The 22627-nt window shown below is 39.8% G+C and overlaps 1 protein-coding gene across 2 annotated transcripts in view; it reads left to right on the top strand.

The window, feature by feature from the left end:
- LOC134540189 (septin-7) overlaps window positions 1–22627 on the top strand; it is a 107045-nt gene that overhangs the window by 64818 nt on the left and 19600 nt on the right. For both annotated transcript variants that reach the window (XM_063382759.1, XM_063382758.1), the window contains exons 2-8: window positions 3508–3886; window positions 7918–8125; window positions 11498–11750; window positions 11857–12046; window positions 13383–13548; window positions 15400–15535; window positions 18459–18622. In XM_063382759.1, coding sequence (XP_063238829.1) covers window positions 3508–3886; window positions 7918–8125; window positions 11498–11750; window positions 11857–12046; window positions 13383–13548; window positions 15400–15535; window positions 18459–18622 — 1496 coding nt within the window. The remainder of the gene's footprint in view (window positions 1–3507; window positions 3887–7917; window positions 8126–11497; window positions 11751–11856; window positions 12047–13382; window positions 13549–15399; window positions 15536–18458; window positions 18623–22627) is intronic.

Here is a 22627-nt window from a genome sequence, read left to right as displayed (position 1 = left end):
CCACGGCCATTTGTCTGAAGTAGCTTGGCTTCCTCTGGGTTGCAGCCGCGTCCTCGGGGCGAGATAATTCAAACCGACGTTTTCGGTCGACATTGCAGTCGCCATCGTCAGTGAGCATTTTACCTACTCCTGATGGCCGACTGCAATGTCGACCGAAACGTCCGTTGAATTATTCGCCCAAGGACTCGGCTACAACCCAGAAGCCAAGCTACTACATCTGAAGTGATAAAATATTTCACGAAAAAAAAAAAAAAGTTCTTAATGAAGAACCTCTTCGTGTGTGTTAATTTGTCTCTGGTCGTTCAGTATTATTTCTTGCCGTGGATTCACTTGGCTTGGAACTCTTTGATCGTGACAGAGCGACGTGCGGTTTCTGGCCGTGTGAAAATACTGGGGTATCCATGTTTTACTCGTCGGATGCGTGCACGAAAACGGCTTGCCCAACACCAAGATGTGTATACGTCCATTGATGAAACAAGTGTGTGCTACATTTGAACTAAGCCACGGCTCGCTACTGTGTAGAATCTTCGCCGTTAAACATTATCACTTCCATAAAATAAGTCATTTAAAAACAAGTTTCCATGATGCAAAACACCACGCTTGAGCCAGTGTTTTGGGCGTTTAATCACATGGCAAAGACCACGAACTGAAGAAAACTGCAGATAGCCGTCCCTTATCGACAGTAGGGCCATAATACAATTCACAATTGCCTGTATTAAAGTGTGTTATGCGTAAGAGTCGAGATTTTGAATTTATTATTGTCAGTTACTGGTGACCAACTAAGTTAATGGGCCATGGAAGGTTTTTTTTTTAAACCTGGAAAAGTCAGTAATTTTTTTTTTCATAGGTTTGGTAGCTGCCCTGTTTAAAATGCTGACCGATGTCCTGAAGGATTCCACCTACCCGGACACGAGAAGCCTAAGATGTAGGCTACATCAAGCTCTGTCCCTGCCCGAACACGCCCGAATATTCACCTTCGACCCTGGTCCGAATGCATCGGCGAACTTGCAGTTTTTGTACCAATCTGTACTCTGGTAGCATAGAATAAGAACAAAACACGTGATATTTGTCGTTTCCGGTTCCCGTTTCAAAAAAAAATGTAAACGGAAAATGACGGATGATGTGTCGGGAACAGGAAGCCAAAAAAAAAAGATCAAGACGAAGTATTGACTTAGTGCTGTCCGTTTGCGACCGGCACATTTCAAAGGCCAAGCACACGAATTCATTTTTGGCATAGTGCCTTATCGAATGACTAAATATCATAGAACTCTTACAACTGTCATAATTTAAATTAACAATCAAAACTTACAATGCATGAAAACAAACCGAAAAAAACTTATTTCGGGCTGTATATTTACTGGGGTCTATTGAGTATTTTAGAAAATTAGTAGATTTCGTTTTCCGTGTGGCAGTGTGTCGTCCATTCACATCAGGATATGAGGACACGGGACCGCCCCACAAGTTTGGACTGTTGTGGACGGGTCTTCCTTCTTGGTCGACCTGGGTGCTTCAGGGAGAGTGTTGCAGGAAGAGACACCTTTGTTGGAGCTCGGCATGTGTGTGTGTGGGGGGGAAGGGGGGGGGGGGTGGTTCACACGGTCTCGTTTTCCTTCACGCGAGGCAGAAGGGAAGCCTACGATTCACTCGTCCTTCTGGACAGACCCGAATACTCACGTTGGCAAGAGCCTACTTTCAACAGACGAGAGAGCCAAACTCCCGATCGTGCATCTTGTTTTTTTTTTTTTTGTTCATTGTATATAAATATACAACTCATGACAACTAATGGTCAATTAGGTTAGGTTAGCTACATTATAAATACTTTAAAACATTGTGGACGGTTGATTTGGTTAGGATAGCTACATGAAAGATACTGTGAAATCATGTAAACGGTTTCCCCCGAATAAATACCTGTTGTGGTACGGGGAAAAAAAAAGCGAGCATGAACTTCGGGTTTGGCTCTCTCGTCTGTTGAAAGAAGGCTTGCCAACGTGAGAATTCGGGTATGTCCAGAAGGACAAGTGAATCGTAGGCTTCCCGAGGCCAGAACAGTGGCGCAGACAGAGCTCGCTGAAGTAGAGGTACTGCCACATCGCCTGAGCAGTTAAAGAATTCAGCTGCTCAGCTGAATATTACATCACACCCCTCCCTCCTTCCTTCAAAACAAGGATGGCTGGACAACACACGGGTTTAACGTGGAAAATAAAAATTATTTTCCCCCCTCGAAATTAAAATTAAAAATTTTAACTCGGGGCCATTTTTAGTCACCAAGATTCTCAACGAATTATTTTTCAAAGTCAGTTATTTACACGATCCCCGTCGAAACTTATTATTTGCAGGCACAGAAACAGGAGGTTAGTAGGGGCCTCGTGGTTCGATGCCGAGTTGGGGTGCTCGGCGCCTGGGTCCGCTACTGGCGATGAAGACATCCCTGTCGGTCAGTCGGCAACGGCAGCTCGGGGTCGCTTCATTGAGCAGTTGATCTGAGCCAGGAGGGGCTTGTACCCAGGGAACTAACTGTGTGGACCCGGGGCGGCCCAGCTGAGCCGGTGCGGAGCTGGGAGCACGCGCCATAGCTCGTGTAGGAGATTCGAGGATAACACCTGGCCCCACACGATTTCCCCCCCTTTTTTTTTTTTTTGCTGTCTTTAGTCCGGCATTCTGGGGGTTAGGTAATTTTTTTTTGTAATCCGGCACCGATCGAGCTGCTCGTGGCAAAAAGCGTGTCATAAAATAACATGCTTAATGTATACTAGATATTTAAAATAAAAAAAAGCTTACGCACAACGACTACAGCAAACATGATTCTTAAACTGTTTTGTAATGAATGAGATGAACCGTTGCTTGTCAGGATGAGCCGTAGAGGCGGTGCGGCGTGCTGTGTCCGAGCCTGTGTGGTCCTTAGCGCCCGTGGCGCGGCTGCAGAGTCCATCCATCCTCGCGCGCCGGAGCTGATAGCGCATCGCTGAGTACAAGAGGGAGGGGGGAGGGGAGGTGGGGAGGGGCACAGCTTCATTCACGAGTAGTGCTCTGTATCCGGGGTCAGCCCTCTGCGGGCCAGTGACCCCCCCTCCCCCCTTTTCTCCCGACCCACGGCTGCCCCGAGTGGCTCGTGACCTCCAACAGTACCATCGACAATGCTTTTGTAAATGTCTTATCAATTTAACACATTACCTCAATAACAACTCGAACGTGTTTATCGCTCTTTTAGCAAACAAAAACACGCATTCATTCCATATAAATTTATTATTATTATTGTTTTTTTATTTTTGAGTTAATCCGTAATCAGCGGATCCAGAGGGGGTGGGGGTGGGGGGCTAAGGGGCTCAAGGCCCCCCCCCCTCGAAAAGCATCTGGGTCCACTATTGTTTTAGTGTTCGCCTTGATAAAGCCTAGTCTCAGCTGGGTCAGGCCCCTCTCCCAAAACCAAAATCCTGTATCCGCCACTGTGACCGTAGTAGCATAGTGTGAGCTAGTGTCGGATCGGGAACCCGGATACGTGTGTTGCAGCTGCAGAGCAAGCGGGAGCTGTTCTTCAAGAATGAGCTGCCCCCGGCGAGCGGGGTCAGCACGCCGTCCCAGCCGCCCCCCGGCGCCCCTGTGCCCGCCCCCGCGCCTGCCCCCGTGCCCGCCCCCACGCCGGGCGCCGTCAAGGAGGCGCTGGCCAAGCGCTCCGCCGCCGCCGCCGCCGCCGCCGCCACGCTAGCCGCCGACAACGACGCCGCCGCCGCCGCGGACAACAAGGAGCGCTACAACAAGGCGGAGCGCGACAAGCTGCCCGAGCGCCGCACCAAGGAGCTGGACGGCTACGTGGGCTTCGCGAACCTGCCCAACCAGGTGTACCGCAAGGCCGTCAAGAAGGGCTTCGACTTCACGCTGATGGTGGTGGGTGAGTCTCTCCGGCTCCCCGTACACCCCCTCACCCCCAGTCCCAGTCCCAGTCCCAGTCCCAGCCCCAGCCGCCGGCGACTATACTCCAGAGCATCTCCTCCATTGTTAGGCTACCGTTCTGCCGAAACCTCTCGCCATTTGCCCGGGTGTCTTCTTCATTACAGTGTAATTACTAGAGACCTGTAAATTTCGCGATTTAAAATCCCTGAAGGATAGACTCCATGATCCTCTACGCACTCGTGCAAATTACATCTGCTGATTAGTTACCGACTCGTAAAAAACCTGTTGACTGGAATGATCGTGATTCGCTAATTCTTCTGTTAAAGATTTTTCATTGGCCCAGAGTCCTTCAGATAAACTGTGGCCCAATCACTGAATCAAAATAATGTCAAAAGTATTTGGACTCTATCCTATCGCGAAATATCCGCGAATTTTACAGGTCTCTAGTAATTACTCTCCGTATTGGGTAGGGTATCTCCTGCGTTACTGTACTGCAATTCTGCTAATAACTCACTCCTTTGGGTAGAGAATCTCCATTAATGTGCCATTATCCTGCTAATAACTCACCCGTTTGGCTAGAGCATCTCCATTACTGTGCTATTATCCTGCTAATAACTCACCCCTTTGGCTAGAGCATCTCCATTACTGTGCTATTATCCTGCTAATAACTCACCCCTTTGGCTAGAGCATCTCCATTACTGTGCTATTATCCTGCTAATAACTCACCCCTTTGGCTAGAGCATCTCCATTACTGTGCTATTATCCTGCTAATAACTCACCCCTTTGGCTAGAGCATCTCCATTACTGAGCTATTATCCTGCTAATAACTCACCCCTTTGGCTAGAGCATCTCCATTACTGAGCTATTATCCTGCTAATAACTCACCCCTTTGGCTAGAGCATCTCCATTACTGTGCTATTATCCTGCTAATAACTCACCCCTTTGGGTAGAGCATCGCCATTACTGAGCTGTCATTCTTCTAATAACTGACCCTATTTGCCTGAGTATCTTCTTCATTACTGTGCCAACATCTAGTAATAACTCTCCCTATTGGGAAGAGCATTTCCTGCATTACTGTAATGCAATCCTGATAAAACTCACCACACTGGGTAGAGAATCTCCATCACTGTGCCATTATCCTGCTAATAACTCACTCCTTTGGGTAGAGCATTTCCATTACCGTGCTATTATCCTGCTAATAACTCACCCCATCGGGTAGAGTATTACCTTCATTACTGTGCTACCATCCTGCTGTAAACGCTCGTTGGTGCTTCTGGCGCGTTATAGCCTCTAAGTGCAAGGCTGAGAGAGAGACTGGTAAGCAGTCTTCTCGTTGTTCATTGGACAACTGTGATATTTGTGCGGTGAACATAACACTTTATGGCCGAGTAATGACGATAAAGGTGTAATGCAAGTCCTCGAGTGGTTTCAAGAATCTCTACCTGGTTTCACATGTCTTAAAAAAATATTTTCAAAACACACATTTTAGCCATTTGTCACTCATCTTAAAATACAGTTTAAAAAAAAGGAAAGGACTTATTTTTTGATGCTTTTCCGTAACGACACACAACCTCTGATGTCTCGCAGCAGTTTTTCAAATCGCACGGATTGTTGTGAAGCTCTGCAGGCAGTTGGTGTGTCCTGAAGGGGGCTGGTCTCCCCCAGAGCTGGGGCGCTGCTGTGCCGCAGCCGTACATCTCTCGCCCCCCTCCTCGTAGTTTACATCCACACCCTGGCCGTGTTTATTCAAGGGGCTCTCATCCCCTCCCCCAGAACCAGACACTGACGTGAGTCTGTTTCATCTCCATAAGGACGGTTCTGAGGTGTGTGTGGCTGATAGCTCGCATTCCAGCATTTCAACCTCCATCTTTTCATTTCCTAATAGCTTGTACCTTAATTGCTATCATGCCTCTCTTGTGGCCCAAAGTGCATGCATATTTTGGAGACTTCTCACTTTTTCTTATAGGTAGATTTAAAATAGACCATACCTAGGGAATGCGTGTTGAAACACTGTAGCATGATTGGTTGAGTTCCTTTCAAGTACACGCCCACTGTCTGCGCACGAATCGCAGCAAATTTTGTGTGGAACCAAACTCGTCCTGAATGGCCCCGGTCAACTAAGGCAAAGGCTTCTCTTGCAAACGGCCGTCAATGATAAGGAAGAAACTGCTGGTGTGACCATACATTGTTTCAGTTAAGTGGCCAGTCAGGTTTTTTTTTGCAAAGAATACTTGCCTATTTCGTTACCATGGTGGGACTACAGAAAACTTGTACCAAATTTTTCTTTCCTGGTTCTTAGACCCCAAAACCATAGTCAATTCAAAAGTCTGTGTGTGTATATAGATCACTTTTATGGGTGCCATAACTGCCATAATTTTGCACAATATATTTCCAAACTGATACATAAGTTTAGTGATGGAAAATTTTGTCTTGAGTTCATTTATGGGCAAAATTGGACCAAGGGGTTAGAAATATGGAAGATTTTTAAAGATCAATTTAACTTTTTTCATAAGAGAGATATTGAATCATTTCAAATTTATTTTATTTGTACTCTTTCAGTTCAAAGTTAATTTCTATTTTGTAATTGAAAATAATTTTGTTTACGTAAATAGGATTTGATATAAAATTCTAAGCAAACATATTCTGCCTTCATTGATGCTTGATTCTTCATTGATAGATAGAACATCAGTGATGTAAGCCCTCTGGAACATAGCAAGGAACGTACACTCGTCAAATTTGAATGCCTAAAAAACATTTTCATGGCTTCTTATGGCTAATGCACACTGAATGAGTGAATGCTTGCGATAAGTTGCACCAAGTTTGATACATATTAAGCCACCATTTGTACTTATAAAAAAATTAACCAAAAAAAGTTGGTACAATATATTAGCCACTCAAAATCGCCTGATTCGACTTGGGATGTACAGTTTGGATTCACGTAAAACTAATTTTTAATGCTTACATTTTCAAAAAAAAATTATTTCTACCTAGAGTTCCCTGCATGGACGCGGAGTGTCGGAAGTGGGGAAGCCTACGATTCACGCAGAGTATTCGACATGCCCGAAGATTACCGAATACCTGCCTTCGGTTGACTTCGGAATTCTTTTGTTTAGGTGAAAAAACACATTTTTTTTATTTTGCCGTGTGTTCGTGAATGCCTAATTCATTAAAATGGTAGATTAGGTCAGGTCAGTTACATTATATATACTTTCAAACTAAGCAGACATTAAAAATAATATGAATTATTTTTAACGGTTGTTTAGTTTTAAAGTATTTATAATGTAACTGACCTGACCTAACAAACTGGAACAAAGGATTAACAGTAGGAACTCACGTAATTTTTTTTTTACTTATTACTTGCACAACAATATCCAAACAACAAATAAATCTGAAGTTAATTACATCGCAATTTAATTTGATGACATTTGCAAGACGAATGTAAAAGATAAGAATGTTCGCATATTTACTCAAATATTAGTCTTGGTTTTAATGGCTTAATTTGTATTATTGTTATGAAACTTACTACCTTTATTTGTTTATGTCCGGCATTTAAAACAGACTTTTTTCACCTAAACAAAAGAATTCCGAAGACACCCGAAGCAGGGGCGTAGCCAGGGGGGAGGTTTAAGGGTTCAAACACCCCTCCCCCCCCCCCTTAGCCCCAAATCTTTAATTAAATTTCTTATTCATCACTCAAACAAATTTCATAATAAAAATTAATAAAATTTTTACCATTACAATATTTAAATTTAAGTACGTAAAACTGCTAAAATAGCACTATTTTACACCTTAAAATCCTAATTTTCCCGGGGAGGACCCCCGGACCCCCCCCCCCCCCCCGCTAAAATACGTTAGGGACGGGGGGGGGGCATGCTTATTAACATCCCCCATACACAAATCCTGGCTACGCCACTGACCCGAAGGCAAGTATTCAGTAATGTTCGGGCATGACGAATGTTCGGCGTGAATCGCAGGCTTCCCGTCGGAAGCGCGGAGCCTGTCCAGCAGAGCTGTCGGGGGGTGTTCCAGGCGAGTCCGGCCTCGGCAAGTCCACGCTCATCAACTCCATGTTCCTGGCCGACATCTACTCGAGCGAGTACCCCGGCCCGTCGCTGCGCATCAAGAAGACTGTCGCCGTGGAGACCAGCAAGGTGCTGCTGAAGGAGAACAGCGTCAACCTCACGCTCACGATAGTCGACACGCCGGGCTTCGGGGACGCCGTGGACAACAGCAATTGGTGAGTGGCTTCTGTCTCGTTGGAAGGAAAAATGAAAATCGGTATGTAGATGTAGTTTCCTGCCTTAGGCGGGTCAACGTGGATGCAATGGGGCTGACGTACACAGGGGCCAGCTGCCCTACCCGAGGGACAGGCCTGTCTGTCGTTCAGGCCTATCGAATCATTCCATTTGCAGACCAAAATTTTGACTATATAATGAAAATGCTCCGATAAAAACCCCCATCCCCTCCCAGGCCAAAAATTGAAAAAACGAAGGAAAGAAATGCTAAACGCCGACTTTGGACCTGACTTTGGACAAGGAATTTTACTAAAACGCTGTCCGTCTTCAAAAAATACATTAAACTGTTAATGTGTTAATACTATAAAGTTTCCCTTTCGACTTTGTGGACTCTTTGGTTCGCGGCATCTGTCACAGATGGCAGCACCGTGATTATACATTCCGTTCTGTGCAATTTCCATTCCATTCGTGAAACTTACTCCTACCAAATGTCACACCCTGAGAGCTCAGATGTCGCACATCAAAAAAAAAATACCACGGCACAGACACAGTGGGCTGACGATGATGAGCAATTGTAAGGGGAACAGAAAAAAAAACTCCGAACAACACTCGACAAGTGGACAAACTCAACGAATATACAAAACTTATAATATTGACAACACGACAAAATGGTGACGCATAGGCGTACCAAGCGATGAAACTAAAATATGTATATTCTGTATAACGCAACAACCGCTCAGAAGAACACAGAAAGAAAGCTTCCTAAAAGACAACAGTTGCAATGTTTCGGGAACTGACTTCTGTTCCTGTAATGAGGCACAAACTGATGCTCGTCACTGGAAAAACAGGGGTTTATAATGTGTTTGATCCCCTTTTCTGTGTGTTCATTCATTTATTCACCTTTCTTGTCCATTCCTATGGTTACTAACTTATATCTACCATATGTTCAAGGACTTTTTGACTGCTAGGATCTGTTGAATTCTTAGGTCTGTCCCCTTCCATTCTGCAGGTTTTTTTTTGTTGCCCTGTGGTATTTTTGTTGACATATGTTAAACATATGTATAAAGGCCCATTTAAAGTCTTATACTAGTAAATGCATCAAAATTTGCATCAAACTTTAAGGATGAAATGTATGTTGATTCACTAGTTGTTCCTGAAGGTAATTTTTTGCTTGTAAACTCAAATTTGACATTGTTTTTAACTTAAAGTATGACCAAAATTGAAGAATACTATAAATTAAATCATAAGCAAGCTCTTTTTAAAAACATTTCACTACTTTCTGGGAGCAACAAAAATAACTCTTAATTCATTTTTTCATACTCTGGAATTTTTTGGCGAATGTTAGCATATAAGTTATTTTTCAAAAAACACTTTTTGTGTTTCCAGATGCTTTAAATGTTTTCAAAATAAATTTTATTTTGTTCTCTGTATAATTATTCATATAGAATTCTGTAACTGGCTCTTAGGTCTGAGATTTACATACAAATGTAATTACTTTCTTGCTATGAATTATATCATGTTGAATGACTTGTAATTTAAGATTGACTTTATGACTAAATTTCTGGCTGCTGTTCATTTTATGCTTGGTGTATTCAAAGTAAATACTTTATTTTAGTATATAATTTTTAATGTGTGTGCCATTTAGGGCCGGTCTTACCATCCCTTGGCAAGGTCCGGGTAAAATTTATCTCCTTGGCAAATGACAAAATGTGTTACCACCTATGAGTAGGCGTACCCGGAAGATAAATAATTGTCGATTTTACCGGGAGGTTGAAGCTCTGGGTAAATCACTACCCGGCATATAACTATATAATCTGTGTGCCACATCGTGGCACGTTTATTGCAATGTGTTGAATTGTGTTCATTTGCCAAAACGTGGTGCATGGACTGTAATTTTCTTCACTCGTTTATCTAATTGGCCGAAGCAGGGTTCGTCGATGTCGTCAATAATGTTGGTGAGATTTTTGGAGACGATGACGACGATGAAGAGATCATTGAAGTAATCAATGCTTTAGCAAGAGGTCCACATATTTTTAGAGAAATACCAGACCATTTGAACCAATGGAACGATAAAGAGTTTTCAGCGAGATTCAGGCTAAGTAAAGATACAGTTCTGGACTTGGAAGAGCTTGAACCACTGATTAGATCGCGAACAGACAGGCGATTGCTTTTACCAAAAAAATTCATTTGTTTTTACATTACAAATGTATGCTTATGCTATATATTCTGTAAAATTGAATGAAACTGATAGGTTTATAGGTTATATCGGACCATAACATGTGCATAATGTTTACATTGTCAACATCGCTTCAATAAAATATTCCTGCTTTTATTTTGTAAATTACATTCAGAATGTGCTTTATTTTGGCTGTTCTGAATTCTCAAAGTGCCTTTTTGTATTCCTACCCCAGGGTCCTAACATACATGTAAACAACAGTTTGTCATCTTGTTGCTTTTATTTCCCCCAGAAATCATGCAGTCTCGCCACTGAACAAACTGTTGCTGACATTGCGGTTTTATGCCCTGGGAACAATGCTATCCAGTGTTGGAGATTTTGTAGGTGTCAGTAAAGCAACAGCTTCTAGAATAATTAAACAAGTGACATTTGGAATTGCTTCATTGAGACCTGCCTATATTAGGATGCCATCGACTGAGCAAGAAATAAGAAATGCTCAGACAAATTTCTACGAAATGGCCCAGTTTCCAAAAGTAATTGGTGCTATTGATTGCACACATGTAAGACTTAAGTCCCCAGGTGGGTATTTTTTAAAAATCATGTTTCATCACTATAGTAGGGCATAAGTTTGCGTATACATGAGCTTTAGTCTTTTGCACGTTTTGCTGCCCCCCTTTGTTGCACTTGTTAAACAGAAACTATGGCCACAGTGTGAATTACAGCTGTAGCCTTATTTGACAAGAATTGTTTTAAAGAGAAAGGAAATTCTAATTAAAACTACCATAACCTCTTCTCCTTGACAAGTGTTTATTTATATTCCCAAATTACCGGGCGAATTTTCATCACAATGTAAATACACTAAGCCTTCGGTACTCTAATGTTTAGCAAGATAAAATAAAAATCTGAGGGCCAATCACAATCATCGTTTCTTCGATATCTCTGTCAAAAATATACCAACCTAACACACATCCTCGCTATCCACCGGGCAAGTTCCAGTTAGCTACACGGAGGTGTAAATGGGATGGTAAGACAGGACCATCGGGTAAAGGGTCCGGGTAGCTTATCCGCAGGGTAGCTACCTGGAAGTTTGCCTAGAGGATGGTAAGACCGGCCCTTAGTGTATTATATTTTGTTTGCACTACAAACATAGGTAGGTAATCATTATTTGTAGTTAATTTATATACATTTTCTTTTTCAGTTGGCAACCTGTTATAGATTACATTGAAACCAAATATGAAGAGTACCTCAATGCAGAATCACGAGTGAACCGTAAAACACTTGTGGACAGTAGAGTGCACTGTTGTTTATATTTTATAACACCATCCGGACACGGCCTGAAACCACTAGACATCGAATTCATGCAGCGACTTCACGACAAAGTCAACATTATTCCTATAGTTGCGAAAGCGGATACGATGACACCGGATGAATGTAGTCATTTCAAGAAACAGGTTTGTGATTTTTTTTCCCCCCATCTTTTTATAACTTTATTTTGTAGATTCAGCTTACCTTACCGCATCCACATTAATGTTAAAAACTGATTGTGTTTCTCCACAGATACTGAATGAAATTTCTCAGCACAAAATTAAGATATACGAGTTCCCAGACACAGAGGATGAGGAGGAAGCGAAGCTGAACAAAGTGTTGAAAGACAGGGTACCGTTTGCCGTGGTTGGTTCGAACACGGTCATAGAGGTAGACGGCAAGAAACTGCGAGGCCGGAAGTATCCGTGGGGTGTTGCCGAAGGTGAGAGGTTTATTTTGAACAAGTTTGTGATTGTAATTATTTTTAAAAATTTTTTGAAAGCATTTATATTTGTTCGTGAACCCATTCTACATTGCTAGAATTGTATATTATTTCATAAACTAACGTTAGAAGAAAATTAATTTACAGGTGTCATTCTTTTTTTGATGCATAAAAAAATTATAATTCAAGAAAATACTTTCATGTTTAGTTATTTTTAAAAAAAAATTCACACATACAGAGTACGTATTGCAGTGATAGATGTGCTGCACTTAATTTTTTGGAAGACCAGGGTTTGTCTTGTCCAGAAATCTTAGTATTATCTTGCAGAAAATTTCTAATGGGATGCTTGATTACTTACTATAGGACATGTTCTGTTCCTATCCTATGTGTATTGGTGTGTAATGGCATTGCCAACTTGAAACTAGATGACCTCATGAATGGTGAGCATGTTATGTAGCCCTAAAAAATTACAAATTTCAGTATTGTATAATGATTAAAAAATTATTTCTTTTCAAGAAAATTTTTTTAATAATTTACTTGAGAAATGTTGCTTATTAATTAAAAACTGTTTAACAAGTGTTACTTTTTCACTTGCCATATTGTAAATTACATTTTCTGTGTGTGAAAAACATCAAATAAAATAGTGATATTGGTCCCAATAGTGTCTTTATTGTGGGTTCCTCCAGAGAATTCATTGCAGTAGTAATATTTTTTCCAAGCTCATCCAAGCCAATAGATAATAATGAGAAAAAAAATAGGTTTTTTTTTTTTTTTTTTGAATCATTGAGTGGTCAGTCACTTACATCCCGCCAAGGTTGTCTGGGAATGATTTTTGGTGAGGGATCAAACCCAGGGTCTTAAAAAGTGGGAAACATGGCCGATGTTTCGGAAAACCAGTGGGTTTTCTCAGGGTCCTCCAGTTTTGTTCACCCTTTCATTCTATCAGTGCTGCGTTCTCATCTCGGTCATCCCTCATCTCTAATGACATTGATGTTAAAAAGATGTTAAGCCCCTTCATTCTTCCACGTATCCCCACAAGAAAAGTTGAAGGGTGTACGTCGGGAGATCTCACGGGGCCAAGTTTGTAACGACGTCTTCGCATTCTGTGCGACTTATCCAACATTGAGGCTACATTTCTGCACCTCGGATTAGAAAAAAAATATATAAATTAATACTGCTAGCTGCTCAGCAAATTAAGTTGAGAGAAACACAAAATAATATATTTTGTTTGCTTAAGTGAAATATTTGCTTGAATTGTAAAGATTTTTTTTTTTACGGCCATCACATTGTGTTTGTGTCCATAAAAACTGAAAATTTATTTTTGTGTGTTCCTTAGTCGAGAACCTGGAGCATTGTGACTTCATTGCTCTTCGCAACATGCTGATTCGCACTCACCTGCAAGACCTCAAAGACGTGACGAACAACGTTCACTACGAGAACTACAGGTGTCGGAAGCTGGCTGGCCTCGGAACTGATGGGAAGCCGTCGAGAACTTCGAACAAGTGAGTTGAGATGGTCATTTGTAGAGGGTTGAGAAATTTTCAGGAGGGAATAATTATAATGCCACTTAAGCATTTGTTTTGGTGATATCTTCTTCTAGCCCATCAAATATGTATCAAATTATTAAAGTTTCGTCATTTTCCTAATTTTATATTGGTAGGGACGAGATTATATGGTGAATTGCGATAAAACCGAAATAACACCACGAAGCACACCAATAAAACACGTAACATCAAAATTAAAATTAATACACCATTTAGCACCGAAATGTAACTTAAAAACATTAACATAAATCAGCAATTTGACAAAATAGAATTCAAACCACAAAAATGTTATCTTTTATTATCGTTAATTCATTGAATGTAATTATGTAGCATGACTTCAGTACCAAAAATTATAAAAACTAAATGGCTTGGAAAAAATAGGTTGTTTGAGCTTGCATCTTTTATTGATTACATATTTTACATTAGTTACATTTGCATATTTTTCAAACACACTAAATTTGCCAATTTATTTTTATTTTTCTGAGTAATTTTGTTTAGACATGCTTATTACAAATTATTTTAACGTATGAGTGCATATTGTGTCAGTCAAAATGAGACTATTTTCATGAAATCAGTCTTATGATATATTTAGTTTCATATTTGTTAAATGATAATACCATTTTTATGAACAAACAATGTATAAAGTAAAAACAGTAATACAGACATCTCCTGTTCTAAAAATGAAACTGGCCTAAAAATAAAACCATAATATCTTGTCCCTATATATTAGTTTTACTGTCATATCTTTGTGTTACAATCCACAATGACACTCAAAAGTAGGTTTATGCACTATGCATTTTCATAGTTCGTTTCTAAAAGCTATTTGTTATAATTATTGCATGTGGGAGTGTTTTGTCTACCACTGGTTTTCACATGGCTGGTTCCAATCAAACGCTAATTATTTTTTATCATTTTCCGTTCAGTTTGTGCCCGCAAGGAGTCATGAACAGTTTCATGACGGTTTGGTAAGTTGCATTACCAGTACGTAAGCTAAGTTTCCAGTCTTTTCCCCTTCTGTATTATTCTGTCTTCGTTATTTCCATTTCACTAGCTGTATTGTACATTCTGTATAATGTTCTGGTTATTTAGGTTGAAATTGGTGGATATTGTACTGTAAATAAGTGGTGGTCCTTTTTATAATTTTTGTGTGTGAAGTCATGTGATGGCCACAAGAAGGGAACATGCATCAGTTTTTAGTATCTGTATGCTTAGGTTTACTTATTCATTCTTGTTATAAACACTCAGTTTTCAAGAAACTATTGCATGAATGTTAAAACACAGGCAGAGTTCAATTTTTTACTACAGCACTTTTTTTTTGTTGCACAAATTTGTTAATTTAACTGCAAGTAAAAATTGTTTTTTTAAAACAATTGTATCTTTTTTTTTTCTGTAGAGTATATTAGATTCTAGACTGTACTGTTGCATACATGTTTGATGGTGCTATTTAGAGTGATGAATGAAAGTTTAGACTTGAGTTATTTTTGTTATGATTTCCATACATAGTTTATTTTCTCTGTACAGTATTTATTTTAATTGTTTGTGGAAGAAAACAAGCATTTTGATAACTTGAGGTTGACTCTGATCTTAGAAAATTTTAATGTTTTTTTTTTTCTACTAAATATAAAATTTTAAATGGTTTGCTTTAGAACACGAGGGTGTACTGTACTTAAGTTTAATCTTCACGGAAGCTAGCTTCTTCTGTTAGTTAATATTTTAAAATTCATAATTGTACGTATTGCAAAATTTAGTCTTGGGAATGTTTACCAGTTGGTGTTGTAGAGTAAACAAACAGTCTGTTGTTGCGTTCAGGAACCCGCTCGCTCAAATGGAAGAGGAGAAGCGGGATCACGATGCAAAAATGAAGAAGATGGAGGCTGAAATGGAGCAAGTGTTTGAAATGAAAGTTCGAGAAAAGAAACAAAAACTTAGGGATTCTGAAGCAGATGTAAGTATGCTTTTTTTATTTACTTTTCATCATTTTATTCAACTGCTCCGAGCTCTTACGTATGACATAATAAAAAAAATTTTCTTCTTGATAAAATTTGCTTTGAGAAAATTAAGAAAATTTAACTGTATTATAAACTATGTTTTTGCTTGGTAACCAAACAATTTAGAGTGATATGTAATGTTTGTGAGCTATTCCCCACTCCGCCCTGAAAGGTTTATTTTACAAGTGTTCATGTTTTGTTTAGAGTTAAGTTTTGTATGAATTGTAGCTATCATTTTTCGTTGCTTAGTCGTAAGGATTTTAAATGAGCATCTCCAAGAAAAGTGCTCACACAAAACATTTTAGACTAAATTTCATTAAAAATTAGCACTGATTATAAATATCATTAAAAAAAAATTTTAACTTGGAATCAGTGTAATAATTCATCAAACTCAAAATAATGGGGTGCCACACTGGGTTCGATGTTTCGCTGTTGCGCGAGTTTCCGCCTCGTGCGGAAGTCGCGAGCGCTATCTGTGAACATCCTCTGCACAGCGCATGAGTGTTTGAGTCAACCACCTGATACCCGCAAGTGTTAAAAGGACACATTCCAAGGTGTCCAGGTGTGACAGTCGTTCTGCTGAGGGAAGTGGCGAAGTGTCCGGTGGACAAGAAGTAGCGGTCTTAACCCTTTAACTGCTATATACTTGGATGGTTTTGCAAAGCCCTCAGTGCTGGGTTATTTAAAGCAAAAATGTGAAAATAACAAAAATTTAAAAAAAATTTAAATTACGCTAGTTAGTTGCTATATTTCTGTTCTGTTTTTTAATATTCTCTTCTTAAAACAAGTTTGCACTTTATTTACACTATCCTAAAATTTATTATTTGTTTTTACAAATTTTTATTTGTTTTACTAGCTGCGCACATACGTTTGGCAAGAAATGTGGATTTTAAATTATATTTTGAGAAAGTGCTAACCAAATAATTGTGGAATCGAGAAGTATATGTTTAGATTTTAGCTTTACGTATACGGCTCCTACGACAAAAGAAACGAAATCATGTTACATGTTAATCTACAGCTGATGCAGCAGCATCACAATGATCGCGTCCGAGTTATCTCGATCATCGCATTGGTATGCATGTTAAAGCACATCGAGTTAACTCGATCATAGCAGTTAAAGGGTTAAAGTACAAGAGTGCTGGGAGAAACAGAAACAGTTTTTGGGTGGAAGTCAATGGTGATAATAAATCCATACAAGCGATGGTGGATAACGCTAGCAATCCATTGTCTTGTCAAGTCAGCTGGTGCAGATGCCGGAGTTGAAGAAGAGCCAAGTTCGGCTCGAGGAAGGGTTTCACCTTCAAGTTACTAACTGTCATAGCCTCAAAGTATGCATCAGGTTGCATTTCGAAATAGAATTTTTCCTGGACCAGGCAATTCTGGGTGCTTTCTGACTGGTTATGCCAGATGGTTTCAGGGCTGAATTAGAAGATTCCTGTTTTTATGATTTTAATTAATTTTTGGTTAAGTGCTACTTCATTCCATGGTATACCTTGCATTTCGGTGTTATGGAGTTTTTTGACATGCTTTCCGGTGTTATTTTGGTTTTATCTCGCCTCACCATATATACAGGCCAGATTGAATGGTGAATAGGGGACGACAGAATTGTATCCCCTTGGAAAGGGTACCTTTCAGACTTATGGTGGTGATAGTGCAGCTGGGTAGAAACTGGAAAGGTACCCTTTCCAACTTCTTAAAATGTGTTGGTTTTAATGCAAATATGCACTGGAAAGGTGTCCCCTCGGAAAGGTTACCTTTCAGGATTTTCTGTACAATGACACTGCAGAAAATAAATTGGAAATGTACCCTTCCGAATTTCTTAATATGCATATTATTTTCTGCTTTAAAATCGTGAAAGTTATCCCCCCTAACCTAACCTAACCTAACCTAACCTTACCTTTCCGAGTCCATATTTGCATTAAAACTAAAACTTTTTAAGAAATCGGAAAGGGTACCTTCCCAGTTTATTTTCTGCTGTGTGATTGTACAGAAAATCCAGAAAGGTACCCTTTCCGAGGAGATACAATTCAGCCCCCCCCCCCTCCCCCCGGGGAATAGTGATCAAACCGACCGAAAAAACAGCAAAATTAAGTCTATACCCGCCAAACACCGAAATGGAAGTCAACACAGTATAAAACCGAAATGCAGGGAAATTCACCTCAATTACCTCATTATAGCTATCAAAATATACAATTAATTCCATAAATCTTAATTTAGGTTTTTATTATTTAAAAGCCCAAAATGTGATGTACAAAGTAAAAAAAAAAAAACATTATTCAGTTTCTATCTATGGTTTTTTAAAATAAAGTAAATAAAAGCAGTCTCTAGCTGTCACCATACAGTCATAGGCCTATTGAGGAACATTACAAAAAAAAAATTGTACGTGTATAATGATTTTGGGCTTTTAACATTGCATGTGTATTTTTTTTTTTAATTATTGAATGTTTTTAGTCGCAGATCTTTCTTCAACTGAACTCTCGTCAATATATATGTAGTATTATTATTTAATGTACACATTTGAAGTGTCTTACCACAAATTGTTGAAGCAGTTGATCAGTGTAATATTGTGCTTGATACGTACTTGTTACACGTGTGTTTCGATTAATTTTTGACGATGACGAAGACGGAAGTCCACCATTTTTGACAAAACTTGCCGTGTGAAGTCCTCAGTAGCAGATCCGGGGGGGGGGGGGGGTGGGAGGGGGTGGCTAAGGGGCTGAAGCCCCCTCCAAAAGCATCTGGGTCCTTATATTGTTTTAGTGTTTGCCTTGATAAAGCCTGGCCTCAGCTGGGTCGAGCCCCTCCCAAACCAAAATCCTGGGTCCGCCACCGGAAGTCCCGCTGTAGCCGTGCGGTCTGGTGGCCGCGTGTGTGTCACAGCTGCAGCGGCGGCACGAGCAGATGCGCAAGAGCCTGGAGCAGCAGCTGCAGGAGATGCAGGACCGGCGGGAGTCCTTCGAGAAGGAGAAGAAGGCCTGGGAGCAGCTGCACAACGTCACGCTGGAGGAGCTCCGTCGCAAGAGCCTGGAGGCCAACTCCAAGGAGTGAGTACCTCCGCCGTCCTCCCGACCCCTGGCTTTCTTGTGTCGTCGTCGTCCCTCTATCACTTGTGTGATGTAGCGACGGGTCGGATCCCGGTTTCCTCGATCACTTGTGTGACGTAGTGATGGGTCGGATCCCGGTTTCCTCAATCACTTGTGTGACGTAGCGACGGGTCGGATCCCGGTTTCCTCGATCACTTGTGTGACGTAGCGACAGGTCGGATCCCGGTTTCCTCGATCACTTGTGTGACGTAGCGACGGGTCGGATCCCGGTTTCCTAGATCAATTGTGTGACGTAGCGAGGGGTCGGATCCCGGTTTCCTCAATCACTTGTGTGACGTAGCGACGGGTCGGATCCCGGTTTCCTCGATCACTTGTGTGACGTAGCGACAGGTCGGATCCCGGTTTCCTAGATCAATTGTGTGACGTAGTGATGGGTCGGATCCCGGTTTCCTCAATCACTTGTGTGACGTAGCGACGGGTCGGATCCCGGTTTCCTCGATCATTTGTGTGACGTAGCGACGGGTTGGATCCCGGTTTCCTCGATCACTTGTGTGACATAGCGACGGGTCGGATCCCGGTTGCCTCGTCACTTGTGTGACGTAGCGACGGGTCGGATCCCGGTTTCCTCGATCACTTGTGTGACGTAGCGACAGGTCGGATCCCGGTTTCCTCGATCACTTGTGTGACGTAGCGACGGGTCGGATCCCGGTTTCCTAGATAAATTGTGTGACGTAGCGAGGGGTCGGATCCCGGTTTCCTAGATCACTTGTGTGACGTAGCGAGGGGTCGGATCCCGGTTTCCTCGATCACTTGTGTGACGTAGCGACGGGTCGGATCCCGGTTCCCTCGGATCCGAACCCCGAAGAGGTGTTTCCGAACATGCACCTCGTGTCTGAATCCAGGTTCGAGACCAAAAAATAATAATCTACACGAAAAGAAAATATCAACCATGTTGTTGAAACATCATAACCCTTTGAATGTTTTTTTTTGCATGAACTAAGTTTTCTGAAACGATAAATTTTGTAATTTCATTTATATAATTTTAGAATGGTAACAGGTTAAATGTAAAGGAAAAAAAAAATTGACCTAGTAAACGTCGGAGGTTATCAGTGTTAATTTTTTAATTCACGCTATTTCCTTGTGATATATTTCTTCAAATCTTTTTCCTCAAATATAAGGATTTGATGATGATTGAGGATTTGATGGCCCATCCCCAGTTAAAAGGATTTTGTTTGAAAATGGAATACATAGTTTTACTTCAAACCTAAGTGGAAAATAAAAGGCAATGGATTAAAAATATATATATTAAAGTGAGTCTACGAACCATTTTAATTCATATTTTAAAATCCCAGAGAACTGTCTTAAACCTCACCTGACCAAAAATTTGTGAAGCAGTTGCAGGTGTGATCAGCAAGAGCTGACTATTTTGCAAATAAGTAATTTCTGGAAATATATCAATATTGCCAATCTTGAAGTTTAGTTGTTTTAGAAGCATCCCTGGGTAGTTACATGGATAAAAATATCAAACTGAGGGATGGAACATACCGTACCACACAAAACTGTGGTGTCTTGGAACCACATATAATTTACATGTAGTAAGCCTTGGTAGCTGACAGTGGCACTCACTGTAGATGGCATAGGCCATTTGAACAAGTGCAACATCAGTTTACAGTATTAAATAGTTGAGTTTGTGGATTTAGCAAAACTTTTGATGTAACAAAAAGTCAATGGGTTCACAGTAAGACATAGCTGATTAGATTACAATTTTTTTTTTTTTTTTCTATTTTAAATAAATTCAATATCTCAACATGCTTTGCAGGGAGTTAGTGGATATTTACAATTGTAATGTTGGCTTTGAAACTGTACTTGTACAGTTTTATGTTTTGCAGATAATAGGTATTTTTGTTCTGATGATGTACATGTTTGACAGTACCTAGATGTAGAAAGCTGCTTTATTTTGAGGAACTTTGCGAGCTTCTTAAGAAAGCCAGGTGTTGTTCAAACCAGTGTTTGCTTTTTCAATCTGAGCTTTAAATTAAATGGTGTGGGTTTTGTCATGGTGTAACCTGTGTATTGTTTAAATGCAATTTTGTTATGGCATAAAGCGTGGTGTCGGTCTGCAAGCCACTTTACGGAACTGTACTTGAAGTTTGGTGCATTGTTCCTGCATTCTGCTGTACGTTCTTGGTTTCTGATTTAGTTCTTCCCTTCAGACGACAGTGCATATCCTCACACATGTGAGCTGTGGTCTTCTTTCTACCTCTGTAAACGTCTCGAGCACTTTTGCATGAAGTACATGAATATCATGTAGAAGCAAAGTTTCTTCAAGGGCTACGTTATTTGTGCAATGCATTAGCACTAAAGACACTGTATGTATTCAATCCTATGTGAAATTCATAATGACTTAATAGTGGAGAGTGGTAATATTACCTCGCATGTGGAAACATTTGGGGTATAAATTTATTTAGCTGATGTACAGATATGGGGAAGAATTGTAGAGCATGGCCAATGTGGATTTTTATACATAGAATTACATACATGATTATTTGTATTAGATAATCTCAAGTTTGAGAGACCTTCAGTTCTGAGAAAGTGTTGTACTGTTTTCTTGAATGAGGACTAATTTCTCTAACTGGAATTCTTTTAAGGAGACTTGAATATGAACTCACACATACAGTAGGCCATAAATGTGTGCAATGTGTCGGTGTTACAATATAATTATTATTTTCTGTGAGGTGAGACAAAGCTACAGTTTCTTATTAATAAATATAGTTTAAAAAACTAAAGAAACATGCTTTTAAAGATTATCAAACTAAAAAGTAAAAAATAATTTTAAAATTTAATTTATGACAATAGTATATAAGCAATACTAGTATAAATGAGAAAAAAGCTTGAGGCGCTTTGTGCCATATTTTTTGTATATTAAGCGCCCCATGCTTTTTTCTCATTTATACTAGTATTGCTTATATACTATTGTCATAAATTAAATTTTAAAATTATTTTTTACTTTTTAGTTTGATATTCTTTAAAAGCATGTTTTTTGAGTTTTTTAAACTATATTTATTTTTAACTTTTTAGTTTGATATTCTTTAAGAGCATGTTTTTTTTTAGTTTTTTAAACTATATTTATGTATAATTATCATAGGGAAATGAGTTACCGACACTACCTATTACCATCTGAGATAACTATTTGGAGTTGCAACGTCACAAAGAGTCTCTCCGAATAATTTACAGTTAGATGTATGGATATAATCTTAGAATTAACCGGGAAAAAAAAACAATTTTTTTTTCGGCGTGGCCGGGAGTAGAACCCACGATCGCTGAATCCGAAAGCTGACGTCACAGAATTCGCGCGTCTTAGACCACTCGGCTAACGAACGTAATGAAATTGGTGGGACATTTTATAGTGATGAGCCACTCACTCTTAGTCGAAAGAGTTACAGACGGACAGACAAACATACAGGTGAAGCTAATATAAAGCATGTAAAAATGGGGTAGTCCTTTAGCAACAGAACTTGGATTAATGCACATTCCTTATCAGTATCACCTTTAAAATTCTGAAGGTAAAATAATCCATTCACTTAATTAATTTATTTTCAATTTTACACATTTGGAACACACATTTTGAGGTGTGTTTTACCACCTAGGAATCCAATTTTATGATATCAACAAAAATTTATTTATTGTATTTGGTTTTCCTTCTGCAGTATTTGTGCCAATTTTGATGCGACATTATCTTAAAAATACAGGTTGAGATTTAATTAAATTATATAAAAAGATCATACATGAAAACTGAAATTGTTTTTCTGTGTGAAAATAAATTATTTGGATTTGTTTAGGGTCAATTATATTAATGTGTGGTTGTTTACATCTTTCTGAAGTAAATGTGTTTTTATTAGGTTAGTTTTCCTTTGACTACTTTACAGCTTGTTTGTTGTTGCAGTTAACCGTAGTATGTAATTGATTTGGAATAATATTTTAATTAATTTTTGCTCAAGTTTTTTA

Source organism: Bacillus rossius, chromosome 16 (assembly GCF_032445375.1).
Source record: "Bacillus rossius redtenbacheri isolate Brsri chromosome 16, Brsri_v3, whole genome shotgun sequence".
In the NCBI taxonomy this organism is placed as follows: Eukaryota; Metazoa; Arthropoda; class Insecta; order Phasmatodea; family Bacillidae; genus Bacillus; species Bacillus rossius.
The sequence above is the reverse complement of the archived record's forward strand: the minus strand, read 5'-3'. Positions and strand labels throughout refer to the sequence as shown.